The following is a 24,935-nucleotide window of genomic DNA, read 5'->3' on the forward strand; positions in this document are numbered from 1 at the left end:
CGAGAGCTCACGGACTTTTATTGCAACAATTGAGGCCAAAAGAAGTTTATACATTTTTGAAAACAATATTTCATATCCTGCATGAAAACCCTTTTCTTAAGTGTCAAAGCCGTGCCTATCTATATTTTGTTCACTTATGTTTGTGATAGGGGAGGTAAAACTCACTTGTAAAAATATTAGGGGGTAGGGTAAAGTTTTCGCCTACTAGTTTTTTCACTGATTAATTACAGTAACTATCTGATTGTCAGTAAATGTATATATGTCCAACAATGACAGCAATAAGAAATTCATCAAAAAGGACTGAAGGGCAAACTGGATATTCAAGGTCAAAGGTCATATTTATGTAAAAATCACAAAAATTGGCATATTTGAAATTCATTTTTATTCTTAATAAATAGTTTGTAATCATAAGTCACTCATCTTTATTTATGTAATGTGTGTATATCAGCCAAAATTAGAAATGCAAATTTTATTGCAAAAAGTCAAGGTCACCCCTGATAATTGAAGGTCAAAGTTCATTTTAATGCAAAAATGTGAAAATTATTACCGTAACTTTTTCTAATCTGTTTAATATGTCTTCACTTTGTTAGTCAGTGAAGTTAATTCGTTTTAATGTCTGTATGTCAGGCAAAGTCAGCAGTGCAAATGTAACCCTAAAAATGCCAAGAGTAAAGCTAATATCAAGGGTCAAAGGTCAAATTTGTGTGAAAAATCGCATGAATAGCTTCCTGTTTGAAAAACAACAGATATGTATTAATCATTATTAGTAATTGCTCGTGATTTATTTAAATGTATATTTGTCTCATAATATCAGTAATACAGATATCGTCAAAAATCAGACAAGTTCAAATGTAATATTAAGGGTCAAAGGTCATTTTCAAGTAAAAGAATGAAAAAATAGCTCTTTAACTTTTCTCTTTTTTAACAATATCTTGTCGATATTAGTCAATGATATCAGTTCATTTTAATGTATAAGTGTTAGGCCATGTCAGGTATGCACATATAATTTCAAAACATTCAAGTTCAATCATAAATTGAAAGGTCAAAGGTCAAAAAGTGAGTAAAATGTTGCAATAATATCACCTATTTGTATATATTTTTATTGTTTAAAAGTATTTGTTTTGTCATTTCAGTAACTAATCGTTGTTCATTTTAAAGTATATATGTCAGAAGATGTCATAGAGGAGACAATAAGTCAAGGTCAAACTTGGTATTAAGGGCAGGGGTCATTTTTGTGTAAAAGATCAAAATGTAGCATACTTACTCATTACTTTGTTAAAAAATAGCTTGTTGTTATTATTCACTGTTAGAAATTTATTTTAATGTATACATGTCAAGCAAGGTCAGTAATGTAGGTTTTATCCTAATAAGTCAAAGCCAGCCCTTTTTATCCAAGGTCAAAGGTCAAATTTGTTTGAAAATTCGCAAAAAAAACCAGCATTTTTGCAATGATTTTTCTTTATTGTTTTAGGGTGTTTTTGTCAACACTAGTAACTGATCATTATTCATTTTCAAGTATATATAACAGGTGATATCATTCTTCCTTAATTATGAAAAATCAGTCATTGTCAAACCTGACATTAAAGGTCAACGGAGAGGGTCTTCAAGAAACTTGCCATTATGAAAAAATGGCTTGAACAAGATGGAGAGCAAATGAAAAAATCCTACGGCAAGTCTACACAGGCACCGTTCGGCCCATAGCAGAGTACGCATACACCTCATGGGTAACTGCTTCCAAAACCAGTACAGATAAACTGGACGAGGTTCAAAATTCAGGCCTGAAGATAATTCTCGGAGCAATGAAAACAACTCCAATAAAAGAATTGTAAAAGACATCCAACTTTGAGCCATTAGAGACAAGACAGGCATACAATAGCTCTTGTGCAGGCAGAGAAGGCAATGAGACTTCCTTCACACCCACTCCTTTCAAAACTCGAGAGCAGAACTGAAAAAACATACTGAAACGACAGAATCTCAACGATATCGTCAAAGAACTGCAGAAATGAAAAACAGGAGCACTGGACACAGAGGCAGAGCCGCTTGTGCCCGATGAATGGGTTCCTAGGCAATGTGCTCCAAATATCAGATTGGAGGTACCAGGAGTAGAAGAAAAGGGAGAACAATATCAGGCCCACCAACAATCTTTTACGCTAGAAATGATCAATGACCGCTATCCAGCACACTCTTGGATCCAAGCATATACCGATGGATCAGCGGAAAAAGCAGTTCAGAATGCTGGAAGTGGTGCCTACATCAAATTTTCTCTCACTCTCTCACTCAGTCGGCAAGAGATTCTCAGACTTTAGAGCCGAGACGCAAGCCCCTACTTCGGCCACACCCCAACTGTATGAGCGAGGAGAAGATGGACAAAATATTGTTTTCCTGACAGACTCCAAGTGAGCTCTTCAGACTCTCAGCAGGTCCATCAGACATCTTAACGAGACAGCTGCTGGAAATGTAGGTATAGCCGGAGATGAAGCTGCGGACAAACTTGCAAAGGAAGCAACCAAGGAAATACAGTTCCAAACCTCCAACTTCATACAGAGAATCTCAGATTCTGCAGAAAAACAGATTTTCGTAAGAATTGAAGAACATAAATGATGGAGGCTACCTGCCAAATCATGACAGTCTGCACAAGCTAATCAGGCACAGCCAAACAACTATCCTCCGTCAGCGCACTTGACACTGTGGCCTGAGAAAACATATGAAGAAGTGCGGTGATGCAAAGACACCAAAATGCCAGTGCGGATCAGAGGAACAAATACCATTCCACATCCTGCAGAGCGGTTTCTATCTGGAAGAAGTACGCCAGGCTGTTTAGCCCATAGACATCCAAAATGAGACCAAGCCGTGGGGAGATGCCAGCGACATGCAGAAGCGGTGAAATTCACTGCCGCATCTAGTGGCAAAGCAATGCCTATCTATATTTTGTTCTGGAAATTTGATGTAGGCACCACTTGCAGCATTATGAACTGCTTTTTCCACTGTTCCATCGGTATATGCTTGGATCCAAGAGTGTGCTGGATAGCGGTCATCGATCATTTCTAGCGTAAAAGATTGTTGGTGGGCCTGGTGTTGTTTTCCCTTTTCTTCTACTCCTGGTACCTCCAATCTGATCTTTGGAGAGCATTGTCTAGGAACCCATTCATCGGGTACAAGTCTCTGTGTCTAGTGCTGCTGCCTTTCCTTTCTGCAGTTTTTTGACGATATCGTTGAGACTCTGTCGTTTCAGTATGTTCTTAGTTCTGCTCTGGAGTTTTGAGTGGAGTGGGCATGATGGTAGTCTCTTTGCTTTCTTTGCCTGCACAATGGCTTTGTACTCTCGTCTTGTCTCTAATGGCTCAAGGTTGGCTGTCTTTTCCATTTTTTCTATTGGAGTTGTTTTCATTGCTTTGAGAATTATCCTCAGACCTGAATTTTGAACCTTGTCCAGTTTATCTGTACTGGTTTTGGAAGAAGTTACTCATGAGGTGGATGCGTACTATGCTATGGGCCGTACGGTGCCTGTGTAGACTTAACGTAGGATCTATTCATTTCCTCCCCAACTTGTTAAAGCCATTTTTTCATAATGGCGAGTTTCTTGAAGACCCTCTCCTTTGACCTTTAGTGTCAGGTTTGACCTTGACTAATTTTTCATAATTAAGGAAGAATGATATCATCTGTTATATATACTTGAAAATGAATAATGATCAGTTACTAGTGTTGACAAAAATCATTGCAAAATGCTGGTTTTTTTGCGAATTTTCACACAAATTTGACCTTTGACCTTGGATAAAAAGGGCTGGCTTTGACTTATTAGGATAAAATCTACATTGCTGACCTTGGTTGACATGTATACATTAAAACAAATTGTTAAAGTGAATAATAACAACAAGCTATTTTTTAACAAAGTAATGAGTAAGTATGCTACATTTTGATCTTTTACACAAAAATGACCCCTGATCTTTAATACCAGGTTTGACCTTGACATATTTTCTCTTCCATGACATTGTCTGACATATATACAGTAAAATGAACAACGATCAGTTACTGAAATGACAAAATAAATACTTTTAAACAATAAAAATATATTACAAATAGGTGATATTATTGCAACATTTTACTCACTTTTTGACCTTTGACCTTTCATATTATGATCGAACTTGAATGTTTTGAAATTATTTGTGCAAACCAGACATGGCCTAACATTTATACATTAAAATAAACTGATACCATTGACTAATATCGACAAGATATTGTTAACAAAGAGAAAAGTTAAAGAGCTATTTTTTTCATTCTTTATTGAAAATGACCTTTGACCCTTAATATTACATTTGAACTTGTCTGATTTTAGACGATATCTTTATTACTGACATTGTGAGACATATATACATTTAAATAAATCACGAGCAATTACTTATAATGATTAATACATATCTGTTATTTTTCAAACAGGAAGCTATTCATGCGATTTTTCACACAATTTTGACCTTTGACCCTTGATATTAGCTTTACTCTTGGCATTTTTAGGGTTACATTTGCACTGCTGTCTTTGCCTGACATACAAACATCAAAACGAATTAACTTCAGTGACTAATAATGTGAAAACATACTAAACAGAATAGAAAAAGTTAAGGTAATAATTTTCACATTTTTTGCATTAAAATGAACTTTGACCTTCAATTATCAGGGGTGACCTTGACTTTTTGCAATAAAATTTGCATTTCTAATTTTGGCTGATATACACATATTACATGAATAAAGATGAGTGACTTATGATAACAAACTATTTTTTAAGAATAAAAATGAATTTCAAATATGCCAATTTTTGTGATTTTTACATAAATCTGACCTTTGACCTTGAATATCCAGTTTGCCCTTCAGTCCTTTTTGATGAATTTCTTATTGCTGTCATTGTTGGACATATATACATTTACTGACAATCAAATAGTTACTGTAATTAATCAGTGAAAAAACTGGTAGACATAAACTTTACCCTACACCCTAATATTTTTACAAGTGAGTTTTACCTCCCCTATCACAAACATAAGTGAACAAAATATAGATAGGCACGGCTTTGACACTTAAGAAATGGGTTTTCATGCAGGATATGAAATATTGTTTCCAAAAATGTATAAACTTCTTTTGGCCTCAATCGTTGCAATAAAAGTCCGTGAGCTCTCGGACCAAGGCCTTGGAGAGTGCTTCAAAACGAGCTGCATCTTGAAAAGTGCTTGAAATGTCGAATCGAATTGTAAAAAAGTAAATTTTACTGATTCCAATTGTGATGTACTGACAATTAATTTCAAAATGGTAAGTGCCGTTTCAAACTGAGTTGGCCAAAAGATTATAGATGGTGCAGAAAGGAAAATGACGTCCACAAAGCGCATTGCCGAATTTGTATTAAAACAATTGAAAAAAGTGCCATGGGCGAAAGTTTTAGTTTAAACAATATTTTATTTTTGAAGCAATATACACATAACATGTACAACAAATTTTTACATGTCAAATACATGGATTGGAAAACAAGCTGATAGCTTATGTAAATTCGAAATAGCGAAAGTTTTGAACAATATTTATGGTTTAAATAGTTTGATAAATGTTTTTCAAAGTATAAACACCAAAGAAAAACTGTAACAGTCTAAAAAATGGAGCGCCGTACAGGTCCTTGAAAATGCCAATTTGTCCTTGGAAAGTCCTTGAATTAAGTTCCCAGATTTCTGTATGAACCCTGGAGATTATTAAATATAGCTGAATTGTCCCGACCCATCAGTACTATCAGTGTTTTGATTAAATAAGAGTTTGAAAGATATTCGACTTATTTAAAACTATAAATATATTTCCAATAATGTATATATCGAAATTCCCTCGGTAGCCCAGTTGGTAGAATTGAGGAATCTTGCTAGTCATTTAACTTTTGCGATTAGGAGGCTGTGGGTTCGAATCCCACACAGGGCGATTTGGTTGATGATTGAATTTGTTTTATTTATATTTTTCATGTTTATTATTATTATTTCATTTTATTTCATCATTTCAATTTCATTTTTACTTTCATTCATACAATTTCAATACATTCAATATATTTCAAACACACGCGTCCAATGGAGCATCCTCACACTCGCTGGCGGTGTCGGTTTCCTCCGAATCAGTGTCATCAGTTAGTTGAGTGACCAAATTGTAAAGAGATATGTCAACTATGTTGAATAATTCACAATCAAGAAGATATTTGTAAAACCTATATTATATGCGAAAAAAAGCAAAATGATACAAGTAATGCAATTCAAACACATATTTAACATTATCATCATTTTAAAATGTATGTTAGCAAAATATAAAATGAAAAAAAAGTATTGATTTCCGTTGGAATTCGAACTCACAAAAGTTAGATTCTAAAGCCGTCACGCTTATCACTGCACACGGCGTCTAATTGTCGAAGGAGGCAGTCATTTAAATATTTATTATAGAAATAAGATATAAATAAGGTAGGGTACCACTTTACTGAAGTGGTTCATTCCAGTAACCTTTCAAATATATTAATAAAAGCGACTGGTTACTCCTAAATGCTAGTACGCAACACAAAATACAAGACAGGCAGAAAGTTGAAAATGGGGGCACAGCCTCGCCTTGGAACGGTCAGTAACCTATGTAAAGGAAACTGGGTATATTTTTGATTCAGCAATTCTTCATTCATTAAAAAAATAATTGTTGGGGAATTGAACAGAAAGCTATATTAGCTTACAGTTGTACTCTCCTTAAAATAAAACATTTTAAGTGTGCCTTTATTGTTTTCCGTTGCTAAAAGTCACACGAAATTGCTTGTGATCACTAACAAATTTATTTGATATATTGTACTAAGTAAGGTTAATAGTATGCGTTTGTATACGTTTGAAAATATAATTGCCTCTATTTTACTCGAATTAAAATTCTAAAATAGACTGAAGTTTACTGTCGTGAAGATGGTTGTATATTACATGTAAGTAGTTTTGTTTTATTCTTTCAATCAATTTATCGACACAACTCAAAAGAGATATATGTCTTAAAACGTGTCATTACCATACTTTCTCATGAGAATACCAACATAGTGCGTTTGCAATCAGCATGGATCCAGTCCAGCCTGCGTATCCGCGCAGTCTGGTCAGGATCCACGTTGTTTGCTGTTTCTCTAATTGCAGTAGGATTTGAAAGCGAACAGCATGGAGCCTGACCAGACTGTGCGGATGCGCAGGCTGGTCTGGATCCATGCTGGTCACAAACGCACTATGTTGGTTTTCTTAAGGCGCAGCTCATATAAATAACAGCTATTGATGGTGAGATGAATATCACCTTTGTCAGGTACATAAATTTGGAATTTGCCCGGTTTTACATGAAGTAAGTGTTTTATTTAATGCATTCAACTAAAGAAGCTCACTGATAAAATGCATTGTGTATTGTGCTGAAACAACAAAATAGACTTGGTTACTTAAAATGCGTCTCAAATTTTTAAGAACGTTCTCACCTCAAATAGCTACTCATTCATAGCTACTCTGAATATGTTTTGCACATGAAAAATCACTAAAATTGTAAACATGATCGAAATACAATTGTTATATGAATGATTACTGAATTTATAATGGAAATTACTGAACATGAAATTGAAAATACTAAAAATGAATGGGAATTTCTGAAACTGTAATCAAAATAGCTGTGCCATGAACAACATATATAACAAATTCTTCGTTCTGCACACCTAACAGAAATAATTATACATCTATATAGTGAATGTTGATAAATAACCGTAAAACAAATCTGTCACAGGTAACGTTATTTTAAGGAATTTATGTTCATAATGTCAATTCACTGATGCTCATACTTATTGTAATGTTACAGTTACCTTTAAATAATTACTTTCATTGCAGCATGTATGAATAACACTCAAACATGCAAACATAAAACAAACTGGATACAATTAATTCTTATAGCAAATAAATGTATTGAAAGGGTTCCAGTTTCACTCGCTCTCGTTAGAAATTTAATATCTGTCCACATCTTTTTCCCAACCATGTGCTGAAAAATAGAACAACACTTTCAAAAATATTGAATCTCACATAAATACCTCACAACTGTCTTTTAGTGTGATTGACATATTATTTAGCATAGTTTTCTTTTACTTCTGGGTCTTTTAACACCTACTGAAAGAATAAACATTAAGCTAAATCGTAAAAGTTAGTAAAATAGTAATAGGTATTTTTATATCTATCTTGATTACTAGTACCGTAATTATGAAATTAAACAATTATGTTGTATTCTAAAAAAAAGCAACATGCAGTTGATGTATTTTTAAACTTGGTACCTGAAAACAGAAATACATTTTCAAAACTTTCATATCGCACACTTTTACACAAGGAAATTTCTTGAAATTTAAAATTATAATGCTATTTTCAAAATTCGAACTTTTTTCACGCACCTTTGGACGCCTTTAACATGATATGCACATGTAGATGCGTTGTATGTATTTTGGACAAACGCATTTTATAAGCAAAGTTCTTTGCCACACTTCTGATGTATTCAGATACAAATATTTATAAAACATTGAAACCGAAGGAAATAAAAAATATCAGAGTCTACAACGACACATACAATTGACAAATAAATAATTTGTCTTGAATGACATTTGAAACGGTCATATCTTTCAGCTGTCGTTTATTTTAAAATTGCGCAAAACTTTAACTATAAAAAAACTATATAAATACTAAACGAATTACTCTATGCAAAGCTTGTATTCATATTTTATACTTATATGTAATAGAAAATAAAAATTAACTCTTGCCTTATTCATTGTTATAGTAAGTTAAGCAGCTAATACAGTCTCGACAGTATTTTGTGGTATTTTACGATAATGCTAAAGCTTATAGCACCTTATGTTATGTCTGTTGTAATAAAAAGCTACAAGGCTACATCAGCTTATGGTATTTTTACTATAATGCCAAAGCTACAGTATCTTATTGTACTTTACAATAATGCCAAAGCTACATAATCTCTTTGTATTTTTACTACATATGCCGTGCTACAGCATCTTATGGTACTTTACAATAATGCCAAAGCTACATAATCTCTTTGTATTTTTATTACATACGCCGTGCTACAGCATCTTATGGTACTTTACAATAATGCCAAAGCTACAGCATCTTATGGTACTTTACAATAATGCCAAAGCTACATAATCTCTTTGTATTTTTATTACATACGCCGTGCTACAGCATCTTATGGTACTTTACAATAATGCCAAAGCTACAGCATCTTATTGTACTTTACAATAATGCCAAAGCTACAGCATCTCTTTGTATTTTTACTACATATGCCAGTGCTAGAGCATCTTATGGTATTTTCATAACTGCGTATTGTTTACATAGAAAAGTATTAGATTCTTTTAGAGGAGGTCCAATGTGCTTTTAAATACATATACACAAGTAATGCATTTTGCATATGTGTAAACGTCGAAACCGATCCTAAAGTATCGAGTAAACTGTTTAGTTCAGAAAACTTTGACAAAATTGATGAAGATTCAACTAATTTTTTCATGAAAACAAAATCTAAATCCTTAAAGTTCTAATTGATTTTACATTAGGAGTAATAGTGTCTGGCCCAAATAAGGAACTTTAATTCATATCTCTGACAGAAAATATGCTAAAAATATTTCTATTTTTTTTTCTTTTAAGTCATTAGAAAACTATATGTTTTTCATCAATGAATACTAATTTGATGATTTTTGTAAAGTTTGTGTTCTTGTAGATTTAGGCTAAAGCTCGTCTAAAGACTGACAAAGACTTGCAATAAATGTATATTCATTTTAAGCAACTTGTGAATCTAATACTTATTTATTGAACTTGTATTAAACTGATCCATCGACCTTATGGAACATTTTGACTTAAATACTTTTTTTGTCAATATCACTTTTACAGCAGTTGATTGCTTTTATACTGTAAAAGTATGCACGTGCGCAATGCTTTTGCAGAGTGCAAAGCAACAAGAATATATTTCAAATATTAAAAAGTACAAACCTTTTGGAGGAGGCGGGCGAACTGTTCAAATAAAATAGAGCAAATTTATTTTTTCAAAAGTGAAAATCATATATACTTTTAAGTATTACAATGGAATTTGATAGTCATGCGCATATTAATGATTCAGACACTACTTTTTGAAACAATATGGTAAAATATATTCTCTCTATATTAAGAGAAATATAAGGATACGCATGTTCTTTATTCGTTATAAATTTACATCTTCCTTAAACAATTACATTTAATTGATATAATTTCATTTACTAACATTAACTTATATGACAAAATTCGTGCCCGTATCTACAAATAATTTCAAACATACATCTTTAAAGACATGACTGTCAAAAACCTCTTTGATGTCGAAATTACTTTCAAATTAGAAAAGAGTACCGCCTGCTAGTCTTAACTTACCGGACATCATTTGTGAATCATTTGGTCTCTTAGGCTTCGTTGGAGGTGTTGTGTATCCCCTTTGAATATGACGCGGTTTCGAGCCAAACCTTAAATATTACGTATACGTATACAATTCAACAAATTTATATTAAACTTCCTATTGCTTTTTAGAATTAAAAATCCAAAACTAGCCAGAAGCCTTAGAATATTGCTAAAACAAGCCCATTTGTCAATTTAAAGATGGATAGTTAAAGTACCTATGTGGTACCCTAGACAATATCAGGCATGTGCAACACTATCCTAAAATATCAAAATCTCCTAAGATAATATTGTGATAACACCCGCCTTCATATAATTTATTTTTCTATAGATTATAGTAAGAACTTTTAGAATATTTAAGCAGACATGTCGATTTCACGCTTAATACTATGCATATAGCCTGCTGGCGACAAGTGATTTTGCGTTTGCGACCAGTGTTGACCAAGATGTGCAGGCTGATCATGGTCAGCGCTGTTCGCTATTCAATCAGTAATTTTTCAGTGAATATCCCTTCAAATCATTATTGGTGCTGCCCAAATTGAATGATGAAACAGTCCATTTTAGAAATATAGCAGGGTAAGGGTTAAACTCGGATAAGTAGCAAACATACAATTGCGTATATAAGACATACCTTCTCTTTCCGCCTACACATGGGCATTTGCAGCAGGATGGCATACAGACGTAGTTACAACAGACAAATAGTGTCACAACAGCCGTAATTGCGAGAAGTACCATTAGTAGCACGAACCAAATAATATTCCGTGTGTCATCAAAAAATGTTTTGTATCTGAAAAATATCATTCAAAAGAAAAACAAATGAGTCATGTGATGGTTTGTGAAATAACTCCGTTGAAATGTTTTGAATACTTGAAAAAAGAACATTTCAATCTTTTCTTTTCCTACCACAGACGCTACTTTCTTTTACTGGATCTGGCCATGAATAAACGTGAACAAATATAAACAAGGTAATTCATGTGCAGTTAAGTTTCTGTTTTATCTTACAACTGTCATGCTATTGTCGAATATTTATATATCTACGTCTTGCTTTTTTGTTCTTTTTTCTTTGTTCTTTTTTTTTTCACAAAAGTCTTTTTTGCTTTAATAAATATTGCAATCCGATTTATCGTATAATTTGACATATTAACAATTAATCTTAACAAACAGACAACCATCTCATCGAATAAAGCTGCTTAAGCTATGCTCATGGTAAGTGTTTTCATAAACAATTCCTGATAAAATGCTCACTGATGCAGTTAACTGAGAAACGTAAATGTCGAGTCTTCCGTTACAATGGCTGACAGCAGCAATATAACAATAGGATGCTGACGTATTTGGGCACGGTTTTAAATTCTTGCTGAATCTGATTGGCTTATACATTCACATAATAACGCATCTTTATGTAGATGTTAATTGCTAACTGTCTTCTTAGATCACTAAGTTTGTGATAAAAAAGCTAACGTACACGATTGTGTTAAAATGTCTGTACATCACTCATCTATAGCAAAACCAGTTGTGTTGAAATGTTCAATGCATATTGTATATGGCTATACAATACCCTAAAATGTCCATGAAAAAATCGTGCTTGTTCCTATGATCGTTTCTACAAAAGCGCTTTAGTCTTAAAAGTTTCAGAATTCCCCTTTCATTTAGTTTTCTGGTTTTGTTTAAAACAACAAATTTGATCAAGTGACGTTGTGCTGCTTCCATTTTGAACGACGTTTCTTTCGAAAACGTATGATTAACGTCCCCGGCATCTGGCTACACCCTGGCCTAGCTGGTTATTATGTTCTGAAACGCTCATAACTTTGCTATGGATACAAGTAAACTTGAACAGTTGGTTGTTTAGGAAAAATCATATTTTGCCTTGCATCGGAAATTTGTGCGTTAACTCGACATCCATTTTCATGTTTTTTAATGCACCCTTATATACAAGTCAGACAAAGATAACGGGAATTAGCCTTTTTAGACATGAACTGTTAATGATATGGGTCTTCGAAGCTATGATTTATATTTGTATCATTCTTTATAATACAGAATCAAAAAGCAAATTCAGTGTTTAGTTTTGCATTTTTTTGTTGCCGTGCCGTTCAGGAAACAATGAAGACGTGTGAGCAAAACATACAAAAATGGCGTATGTAAATAACACAGACTACAGCGTTTGTTGTCATTGTCTATATCACACATGCCTTTACAAATATCATTCAGGAATAACATTCTTTATGTAAAGAACGCAGTCGCTAGCCTATACCCAGTCGGGATAAAAAGTGTTATAAAAATACATAACTTAATGAAAATATTGTAATAAAATTACACATATCAGAATAAAAAGTATCGTAATATGATTTTTGCTTGAAAATGGTATCGTTATAAAAAGCAAACCTGTCGAAATAAAAAAAAGTATTGTAATACATATCCCAGAGGAATAAAAAACATCGTAACAGAAAGAATACCTATCGGAATTAAAAGTTTCAAATAGAAACTATTCCTTTCGGAACGGAATAAATAAAAATCGTAAAACAAAATCCTATTGGAATTAAAGTATCGTAATAAAGGCTATACCAATCAGACTAAAAGCTTTACCTGTCGGAAGTAGATGATGTGGTTGCCTCTGTAACCACGTTCAAAATGATACTCAGGGTCCTGCTAATGCCGGAGTTTCTTTTGTCGGCCACGCCAACAAGGATGTTACATGCAGAGGAGCTGAACGTAGTTATTGTATCAAGTACAATCACATCGCCCGCTGAAAGGTAAAAAATATATATTATAAAGGTTACATATGGTTCTCAAAGAAATGCCATATGTAAGTATATTGTACACACTATGTTAGTATGGCTCAAAACGCTTGTGCAAAGTTTTATAGATAGACTGAACACACTGGGGACTGTCAGAATGATACACTCACAAGAATATATCGATGTTTCTACGGTGGAAGGGTTAGTATAAAGTCTAGTTTCAAGTCAACTTCTAAAACGATTATTTTATAAGATATTTATATGATTATATTTCCTGGATATCATAATTCATTTGATACACTAAAATACGGATATGACATTTCGATTAAAAAGAACTAAGCATATATATATATATATTGGCATCTGAAATTCAAAATCAAAACTTAAAAATATCGCATCAATGTAGAAAGTTTGACACGTGGTTGTTTATATATATTTATGTTTAAAAACCTTATGCACGATTATACTGTAAAAGCATGCAAAAATAAGATCCTTCCTAGTAAAAGTCTAGTATACAGCAATAATCTTGAAAATAATTTGCAAGTACCTGCTCTTATTACAGTTGCTATATTAAGCAGTTTGTTGACAGGCAATAAATAAAACAAACATATATCACTTATCATAACCTCCGCAGTCATGTGAGAGATATGAAATAATATAAAAAGCGGAAAAAGCATGCTTAATTTTACACATAATTTAATTCGTCAGAGAAATTTAATAAATAATTTACTAAAATTCATTTGGTAAACCTATTTAATAATCCTCTAGGAAATGATATTAAAGATATGGTTATTTGTTTCTATATTTGATATTTGTCATGTCTTAGTCTCTAGGCAATAAATTGCAATAAAGGAGATAATCGCTATTACTTACAGTTTAAAACTGCAAATGGACAATCTGAAGGATCTGCGGTAAAGGTAACGTTGACCGTATTGTCCTCGGGATCGGTATAATCAACTGTAAAAACTATGGTGCCAGGCGTGGTAGACGTATTTACAGTGAGTAATGTCCCTGTCCCTGGTAATAAGTGGTCATACATTATTTGTGATTAACAAAATCTCATTGCAAAATAATATGCTGCCAAGTGTTGACGTATAGTTGTATATTCAGTTTACCAAATGTTATTGTTTTGAATATTACATAACTAGCTTGACATTTAGCGAATTTTTTAGAACATTTGATATACTGTAATAAACACCGTTTCAGAACCTTCTGGAATATTTTGAATGATTTTGTTATTGTTGATATATACATCTACGAGGAATTTCTTTATTTACTGGTATTGTATAAAAGAGAAACAGTTCTCAGATCTACTTTTTATAGGTTTCTGAAAAAAAATCTATTGTTTATGTAAACGTTTTAACTTTCATAAATGTAAAAATGTATAAGAAAATGTGCCACTTAATAACACTATATTAAGAGCTCTTGCAACAACAAATCATTCAATTTGCATCTTGGATTTTTATCTCAGTATTTAGCTTAGATTGAGAAAAGTAAAGTTATTAAACAAGTGTGTGGGCATGAAATGATTTACGACTTTTCGTTTCTGCATTCATTTGTCATCTTTCGTTAACTTTGTTAATCAAAAAAATGTTATTGTTTGAATTTCTTGCCGAAGTTTCTTTCCATGCAAGCATAGAATTACTACGCCTTTTTTAAACATCTTCTTACAGCGAAACTTATATAATTATTCAGTTAAAATACACTGTGTTAAATTGATTCATCTGGTTTATTTATATATTCCTGAAAAAGAAGGTTTAATGAGGAGTTGCATATGAAATAAAAATAAATGCATAAAATCATTTATATCGCATTCTCTGGACAAAGAGTAAAGTCAAATTAGTACATTCAGACAATATTCAAAAAGCCCTTATTGTAGATAAACTGAATGCATGCGGCAACATTTTCTAAAGCGTGAGTCCCGCAATTAAAATCAGAAATTATAAGGACTTTAGCTGCATTTAATGCTTTCAATTTTTGTTTAGAATATTCAATGTTTGATTTAATATCTATTTGGTTTTGAAAGGCAAAATGGTAAAATGTTGACTTTTATCTAAAGGCATTCATTCTCCATAGGAAACAGTAAAAAAGTTGTTATTTAAACATAACGAAATAGCTTTACACAGCTGTACTTATTAGAATCATCCTCTATTTTCAAAATATCTGTTATTACAAAATTGTAAAAATATTCGCAACTTCCATTTATATAGCACTTGATATTCGCTACAATCTTTATATGTCAGTATTAACTGTAAATTATTTACATGAAAAACGTATGTCCCTCATCACTAACCATGTAGAAACTGTAAAATGTCACCATAACACTAGGAAAAATGACTTACATTAACATGTAACTATAACATTTCAACTACAAATACCACTAGTTTAGGCAGTGGATATTCCTGGGGAATTCCAACCAGTGGTATCAGAGAAGTAGCACAGATTAAGGATTTTGACAAATAAAGGGTCATGACACCGTTGAAAATAGTTTATTCAGAACATGAGGAAAATATGCCCAACTACGTTTTATACTTATCATTCCGGAGGTTTTGTGAAATTCAGCCTATATATATACAGAAAGTAGTGTAAACACCGTACAATACGACAAATCAAGGGCCAAAACTCACTGTAATTGAGCATATCGGTGATGTATGTAACTAGGTTTGGCACGAACATCTGCATTTTTTGGTGTAAATCTGTCCAATTGTGTAAGAGAAATTGCCAAAATATCACACAGTTTTACAATCAGAGGTCATAACTCTACTAAATCTAAAAAACCTAAATGAGGATGCCAATGATATGCATAATAAAACTTTGTAGTGATTATTTTCGTAAGTATTGGTATAAATACTCTCTATTATATAAGCGAAGTGACTGAAACTTCATAAAATTTAATGAAATAAGGTTCATAGCTCCGCTACACCGAAACGAAATATGCCCATAATACGCAAAACTAGGCTTGGCTATGGTCACTTTTGTGAGCTTGGTATAATTCCTCTTAAGTATCGAAGCAAATGCCCGGGAAAGGTAAAATACAAGAAATCAAATGCCATAACTCAAGTAATCAAAGCCTTGAGATGTCTGGTGGTTGCGGGTTTTGCTATAGTTATTTTCATTTTAAATGCCAATCTATAAATATACATGTATAAGAAACAAATACTTAATGTGCCTCATATCTAAGATAAACTCTGCCTGACCTTACATGAACAGCTGGAAGTCAGTGATGTAACCATGGGCTGGAATACCTAATCATTGACAGATCTTATATAATCTAAATGGCCAGTGTGAATGGATAGAGAATGAATAAGAACTGCTTGATCATTGATAATTCATCCACGTTTTTCAAGAATGGGACTACTTTGTGTAGCACATGAACAAATTCCTTTTGATGTGATTTGGAATCAAATAAAGATACTACATGATTGTCAGAAATACACTTAACGTTGGTAGCGGGATAAACCCGCAACCAAAAATCACTGAACTTAAACAATATGCTTTAAGTCTGGCGCTGATTAACCCTGAAGTTTTTAGTGGAAAGCCACAAAATGATGTAAGACAAGTGGCCAAAACATCATAATGAATCAAGCCTTAACCCAGCAAACCGGAGCAATAATCATTTGTGTCATGTTTGGTCTAAATCTATCTAGTGTTTTTGGAGGAGGTGCTTGGACAAACTTTGTATCAGAAAGACGGATGGATGGCACTAAAACAATCATGTGGGAGACATAATAAACTATACTCGCTTACAGACAGTACATACATATATACAACGGAAAGAATACTTGAATTATAAAAAGTACAAATGTACTACACAGGCTCAACTGCCAGTGGCAAATCTCCGAGAAGATTACGGGTTACTTATTTGAATGCAAGCCGCTGATAGATATACATTATACATCACCTGGTAGATTATTGATTACTGGAGGCGCGTTCGGTATGAGATTAACTGTTATATTCTCACTGACACTGTCCAGTCTATCATCACAGACAACTGTTATTGTATAATCTCGTTGACTAAAATAATTGAATTGTCCCAGCGAGGCACTGACCTGCGACCGTGCATATAGCCCATATTCTGAAATGGAAATTGCATTGAATATAGGTATATTTCGATCTCTTTAGATTGTTCAGCACGACATTTAATTTGTGTTATGAACTGTTTACTTTTTCAGCTTGAACATCTCGGCTTTGGAGGTTCCAGTAGTCCGGCTTTAATAGCTATAGGTGTTGTTGTTTTTTCATCACCAATAGGTTATATTGCTTGCTTTCCAACTTTTACTTTTGGCAGCTTCTTTAGTATGCGGGTTTCGTAACCTCAGATTCTAAAGTTCTGCTCACTGTATTCTCCTTTATGGAGAACCCATTAACTTAACTGGAATACATACGCTGCTTTTAATGGAAATGTACTTTGTGTGTAATTGAAGGTTCCAAGAAAGAACTTGAGGGTGCCTCTATATTTTTATCCCGATACTTGTTACATGTGTAAATACTGAGTTCTGCTTAACCCGGAGCTAGAGAACGGGAACGCTAGCTTGCCGATGAACAGCCTCAGTAAACCCGAGCCTGCAACATATCTTTTTATGTCGTGTTTGGCGACCTGTGGGTTTCCATTTTATCTAATGTTATAAAATTCAAAAGAGAGTGCTACTGCATCCAGCCTGACTGCTACCAAAGTACACGTATTGCTGTATACTGTGTTCAAAAGTTGAATTTTTGATATGTACACACCTTTTGGTCAGAACCAAATTCTAGATATATATCCAAAGCAAACAGTTCCAAACATCATGTCACTGTACGTCATATGCTACATGTTGACAACACACGATTAGGTAAACTTTTTCATTACTTTTTTTATTACCTTGGGTTGGAAGAATGAGTCATCGGGGGGGGGGGGGGGGGATAGATACTACAAAATATAATAAAAAAAGAAAAGCAAGAAAAAAATAAAAAGGACTGAGATTTTTAGGGGCGCGTGGGGCAGTGGGGAGAGGACGGGTTAAATTCCACATAAAGCCCCAAAACACACATTCGGACGCACGGCTTGAAAAGTGTACAGGTGCAAATCGAAGTCACTCGCCTTCCCGATCCACACACACTCAAAAAATAGAATATCGGCGGGAGGGGCACAAAAATGAAAACATCGATTTGGAATGATCCTACCAGCGCAAAATAATGCGCAAAACATTCTGCTATTTCTTTCCACTGCATTTTCTGCTCGGCGAGACGACTTTGTGATATATGATGCGGCTGCGTTTGCTGTGCTCAGTACTTCCGGTAAATCCACTCTATCGATTTTTATGTCATAAATAAAATTTACTTCAGAGAGAGTCGATAATGTTGCAAGATAAATGGAATAATTTAATGATATAGAGTGTAGCCAAGGTGACCGTCGCTGTTGGTGGACAAAGCAAAAATAATAAATAGTATATGTTACGGTTCGAAACCGGCCTTAAGGCTTATCCGATTTAATGATACTTGAAATGTTATTAGCAGCTTATTTTCAACTAACAATGTTAACACGATGTTTCTGTATAAATAACCTGATGCACGACGTTTGTTTGTTTGTTTTGGGTTTAACGCTTTTCAACAGTATTTTAGCCATATAATGGCGGGCAATTAATCTGACAAGTGTTCCTGGATTCTGTACCAGTATAAACCTGTTGTCCGCAAGTAACTGCCAACTTCTCCACATGAATTATCAGAGGTAGAGGACGAATGATTTCAGACACAATGTCTTTTATCAAATCGTCACGGAGAACATACGCCCAGCCCGGGAATCGAACTCGCGACCCCGCGATCCGTAGACCTACGCTCTCCCTACTGAGCTAAGCGGGCGGGCTTTGGTGTACGACGTACAGATAAATGAACATATTGTCTTTTTTAACTCTAGGTGTCTCTCTCAGACTGATAAATATTCATAACTACCCGTAGAATTTGCAGGTGCAGTTGCTGGAAATGTTGGAGTTAACGATGCTTCATATTTGAGTAAGTTTGGTTTAACAGATTTCCTAAGGTTGCACACAGATTCGAGTGGACAGACGACGATAGGTTGATGAACTGCTGCCTAGGTTACTATGCAGTGCAGGTGATTTTGTATTTGGACGATTGCAACCAGCTCAACAAGCGTTTCAGAGTATTTCGTACAGCGAAGACTTTTGGTGAAGAGTTTAGTCTAATCAACAGAAACATTAGACAGTAGAGGAATATGCTTTAGATCTTAAAAGATTGTACGACAGTGCTTATTCCGACAGAGATCCAACAACAAGGCGTGAAGATCTACTTCGACGATTTCTTGATGGGTTGTATGATGATACAGCTAGATTTAAGGTAGAATTTGTCAAGGAGCCTACAGATATTTATGAAGCAGTTTTTCAGGTTGTCGCATTCCAAGAAACTAAAAAAAGTCATTTATGGTACATTCAAATGTCGATAGGGACATGAAGAGATTTGCTAGACAAGAAAGATGTATTACAGAAGCGATTGACTGTGTCAGATGCCGAAGATAAACTTGTAAGATGAGTACAAAACAGGTCAATGCAGCAAAAACACTTGGGTCAAAAGAAACATTAAAGAAAAGAAAAATTAAAGATCAGTGGGCAGCCAAATAAGGGCGACACTCAGAATTCACTTGAGAGAACGAAGGAGAGAGAGACTTTGTGTGAGAGGTTTATAAAGATTTACGAAATTAACATGGAAAACTCTTACTGGAAAAAGGGCACTAGATGCTACCATTGTTGCAACTATCAGCATGATAAATGGGAATGCCCAGCCAAACATTTAATGAAGACCAACAGTTGAATGAAGAAATGCACAAAAGAAATGGCACATTTCAGACCTATGGATAATAGTCAGAGAACTCCTACGCAAGCACATTCGTTAAACTTTTAGAGGTCGGCTCTGTTGTCCATTATGAAGGTAAAAGTCAAGAAATATTAAAGGGAAAAAGAAGCTTCCGCGCAGTGTTAGTGCCTACATAGATTCTACTGCACAATATATAAACTTATATTTTACTGTTGATACAGGTGCTTCAAAGACAGTTCTTAGCAAGAAGATATATGGTAAAATTCCAAAACAGGTAAGATCTTTTCTGAGAAAACCTTCAACTTGATCAGGTGCATGTAGTAATATATTAAAAGAATATGGCAAAGCTTTATTTGAAATTAAGCTAAGGCCTCTGGGGATTATAAGAGACATCATTGTTGCTGAAACTGATGATGAAGGCCTACTTGAAGCAGATGTGTATGTAAATGGTCCTAGCAACTTACTTTATGCAAGGGAATTTTGAAGTTTTATAGGGGCTTGGGCAGTGTTGCATTTTTCATTACTGCTCATGAACAGACTTAGTCAAACCGAGTCTGCAATTTTCACTGTTTGCATTGTTCTTGGGGCTTCCGATGAATCTACTTTCCAGATTATATTAATGGAAATGAAATACAAATTTTGCAAATAAGCAAATATAACAGGGTAAGAAAGGTGACAGCTGCTTATTATTATGTAGTACCAGGTAAAATTGAGCAAGTGAAGGATATTTTTGTAGAGATGTTACCTGAAGAAGACAGTGCAAAGAATGTACTAATCGAACCAGATTCCAGGCTTTACTCAAAGGTATTCTCTTGTTATGGTAAGTAGTATTGTCGACATAAACAGCAGTACTACTCAGAAGGGAGGTATAATGAAAACTTTTGCAAAAGCAGTGTCTATAAATCAAAACAGAGGTATTATACGTCGAAGGGTTATGTTTATCTGAAGACTATTATGCCTGAAGGGAGTCCTTCAGACAACTTCGGTGATATTCGGTGGATTCAGTATGAGAAAAATTGTCATGATGTATCACTTAAAAACAATGTTCAAGACGGAAAGGCTCTACCTACCATTTGAAAAGTCTCTTTGATGATGCTGGCAGAAAACTTGCTCTTAAGTCATGAAAAGGCAATTTCTAAAGATGAAAATGACCTTGGTCGCACTGATTTGGTAAAACATGAAATTGATACGGTGGAGGAGAGTTTGAATACCTATCAGAGTGCCTTATAGAAGAATTCCAATTGCATTTGCTGATGAAGAGCGCAAGATCCTAGAGAAAATGGAGAAAAAGGGCAATATTCAGAAAAGATGACAAGTAAGGATAGAAGAGCTCTAAGATTCCTTGGGCCAATCCGCTGTGTCTTGGATTTGAATTTTGGAATTACAGATCAGCATACGCGGAAAACCCATTCTATTCCATTTTTTCCCCGAGTCGCTTGACGGAATTCCTTATAATGACTCCGAGACGAATAAATAATTACCTATAAGAAATAAATTAGGCCTTCGAGGACAGATTTCAAATTACATGTAGCAAGATAGTTATACTTTTGTAGTGATACGCCAAAGAATTAACAACAAAGTAATTTATGAATAATTATAGTAGTATCTCTCTTTTTCACATTAAAATAAATCAGCCTTTTTCCGTTCACTTATGACATTTCATGACTTTCTGAGTGGATACGGAAGCAATTATTTTCCCTCCAAATGAATAAATAAAAGACCATTTTCATTATAAAAATCAAACACTTCTCCTATAATTTTCAACAAAAGATCAATATTTTTAACGGCCATTATTTCAAAGTCCTTCTAGTTTTATATAGCTCTTTATTTAGTTCTATTTACATAAATCTGTTTCTGATTTTATTCTGTCCGAAACTATTTCAATATGATATTTAACAAATCACAATTCTCTAACGCCATTTATTTAAAAGTTTGTTTACTTTATATAATTTTAAACTTATGACCATTTTACATAATTCATTTCTTATTTAAACAAAATAGTAAGAAGGTATTTCAGTATCATACTTAACAACTAAGCGGTTGTTATTTAAATTTTTACCAATTATAAATTATGCTTAATCTAGTACATTTTTACATAACTGTATTTCTTAATTATTTCACAAAGTAAGAAATTATTTTCGGTTTCAACATTTTATAAATCATTTTTCTTAAACGGTGGTCATTTGAAAGTTTATTTAATTTTATATGATTAATAACTTAATCCATTTTACATAAATATGCTGCTTAATCTAATTCGTATCATAAGACACATTTGAATATCAAAATTCACAAAATTTATAAATAGTAGAAAGAACAAGCTATTTATATGAAAATCCTCAAGGTAAGGGAAAACTGCCTCGGAGTTTCGTGAAATCATCTCGCGTCAATCGAAATGACTGACTTTTTGTTTATTACAGTCTCGGGGTCACACGGAGTGGCAATAAAATACCGGAAATCATTATAGTGCTACCTGTATAATTTCGAATCGGAGTTCCGTCGAGCAATTTCTCGAATTGATTCGACGAAATTTCGCTAAAGTAATAGATTTATAACAATCGGCACCCCGAGTCAGATAAAGGCAGTACTCGGTGGATTTCTCGCTATGCAAGACTTTAACTACATTTAAAAAAACGGAATGTAGGTTTTCCGCGTGGGCTGATCTGTCAATATAATAACTGTGAATAATAATATAGAAACGAAAATATATGATAAGAGGGAAGATTTTAATTTTTAAAATTGTCAACTTCCCCCACCTCGATGGAAAAAATGTCTCTCGATCAACATCATACGGTGTCTATGCTTCACAACTTATTCGTTTGCAAGAGCTTGCTCAACGATAGCGGATTTTTATAATTGACATCTTGATATCAACAAGAAATTATTACACCAGGGTTACCGTTATCATAAGCTACGAAAAGATTTCAGTAAATTTTACTACAGATCGTCCAAAATGTAAGAAAAATACAATACTAACCCAAAAACACTTTAAAAAGACTTGACTTACATACTCGTAATACTATGGAGATGTAGTTCATAAAATTCGGAAAATCAAACAAAGTCCTTTTTTTATTAGACATTTGTGCTAAATGCGATAAAAGTTTATCAAAAGAGGATACGTGGCGAAAATTGTAATGCACAGTGCATGTTTAGTGATTGACCCCTGTACAGTTAATCGCCACGCTTTCCTATTTGATGGTGCAATGACTGATAAAGCGCAAGACTCCATGATTCTATACCCTACATTCAACGGACGGAGGGAGTTGAATTTTGTCTTGCAACTTTCTTAGTCGTGCCCTTAAAAGCAAGGTTCTTGATGCTCTGGTATATATATACCTTAGATTAATTTTATGTTTTACTTAATTGATTAGGCACGTTTTCGTTAATGTAAGAGCTTTTTTCTGCGGGGATTTTATTTATATTATGTTGTTAAACTTGTTGAAAATAGGATAAGTGCAAGGTTGGCATGCCCTAAACACGTTTAAACCCCATGTTTCCTTTATATACGTAACTGAACGTTCCAAGGCAGTGCCCCTGTTGTCAAGTGGTTTTCTGTCTGTCTTGTATTTTCTGTTGCATTTGTAATTAGTGTGTTTTCCTGTTCTTTTTCTTCTTCCTTCTCATTGCTCCCCCTGTCGCCCCCTCCTTTCCCCTTGCATTTGCGCTCCCACGTATTTTAGCGTCCCCTCCCCCTTTACTACGAATTGGCTTTCGTGCACGCCCCCATTCCCCACTCCTTTGTTTTGACTGCCGAGGTACTGGGACCGTTCACGATTGTTTCTTTTCCTGCTTGTAGGTGTGCGTCTGTTGCCTTGTGTGACAAAAGCGGTGCCCTACAGAGTTCTTGTATTTTGCATGTCTGTTTTTCTATATTATTTAGTCGGATTAGGTTGTATGTTTATCTTTGGTACCTATATGCCTTCGCGTTTGTGGTTTACGTTATAGTGTTACTGTAATCAAGGATTGTGACATTCCCTTTGTATATTCATTTTTGCTCTACTTTCCCCTTCACCCGCCTCCCCATTACCTTTCTACCCCTGAATATGCACTTGTTAGATTTGTGAAGCAACCCGTCTGTAATTTTTTTCGTTACAGCTTGCTTTTATTGTGGGCCTTATACGCAAAGCGTGGCTCTGAGACTGTGCTCAGACTGTGTGTAGTGCTCAGTGCTTCCGAGAAATTTAACCTTACCTATTATATTTTGTGTTGAGAAGGACGGAAACGTAAGACCATATATAAATTGTCGCGCTTTTAATAAAGTGACTAAAGCAGTCTAGAGATTGCCGTAGCCGAAGCAAAATTATTTTCTACTTTTGACATTACATCTGCTCGGCATGGGGTCCTGATACAGGCGCCGTAGCAAAAACTACTCACAAATGATGAAATCACTGATTGATTTGACGAAGAAAGTAAAGTCAGTAGTTTGACTGAACAAAAGAGTGTGAGGACATTTTTCAGAATTTGAAGTTTGCGTAACTAGACAGTTTTACAACTCAAAGAATGTCATTCGTTAATTTAGGCAGTGTTATAAATAGCAAACATGACCAATAGTAGTAATTGTGCACTTTTGTAGTAATTCAATCGTTTATATACTTTGAACTCTAGAGATATACAGGAAAATAAACAATTGATATTTAGCAATCACTAACATAGTTAATTTAAGTACATTGGGAGTACTTTAGGGTTTGAATTATAAATTAACTGGGTAGGGAGCATTGATCATTTAGCGCGTGAATAGCGAAGGATTGTCATTCTTAAACTATATTTATGTTGTCAAATGCGATACCAAGGACATTTCCGAGAAATATCTGAAGAAAGTAACAGTAATAAGGATTAATTCCTTCATAGATAAGACAATTTACATATTATGTCAGTTGCAGAAGTTCATGTGTTGGTGTTATGTTTATGTTGTAAATAGTGTTTTTTGAAGAAGCTATTTAGTGTATAATTTGCTAGA

The 24,935-nt window shown here is 34.1% G+C and overlaps 1 protein-coding gene across 1 annotated transcript in view; it reads right to left on the minus strand.

Annotated features, from left to right (window-relative positions):
* Positions 1 to 5,416: 5,416 nt before the first annotated feature.
* Positions 5,417 to 24,935, minus strand: part of LOC123564730 (uncharacterized) — a 46,255-nt gene continuing 26,736 nt past the window's right edge. The window contains exons 9-15 of the mRNA XM_053537366.1: positions 17,082 to 17,255; positions 14,054 to 14,197; positions 13,029 to 13,188; positions 11,080 to 11,235; positions 10,428 to 10,516; positions 10,017 to 10,037; positions 5,417 to 8,022 (exon numbers count right to left, since the gene is read on the minus strand). Coding sequence (XP_053393341.1) covers positions 7,988 to 8,022; positions 10,017 to 10,037; positions 10,428 to 10,516; positions 11,080 to 11,235; positions 13,029 to 13,188; positions 14,054 to 14,197; positions 17,082 to 17,255 — 779 coding nt within the window. The 3' untranslated portion in view covers positions 5,417 to 7,987. The remainder of the gene's footprint in view (positions 8,023 to 10,016; positions 10,038 to 10,427; positions 10,517 to 11,079; positions 11,236 to 13,028; positions 13,189 to 14,053; positions 14,198 to 17,081; positions 17,256 to 24,935) is intronic.

This window comes from Mercenaria mercenaria, chromosome 2, assembly GCF_021730395.1.
Source record: "Mercenaria mercenaria strain notata chromosome 2, MADL_Memer_1, whole genome shotgun sequence".
In the NCBI taxonomy this organism is placed as follows: domain Eukaryota; kingdom Metazoa; phylum Mollusca; class Bivalvia; order Venerida; family Veneridae; genus Mercenaria; species Mercenaria mercenaria.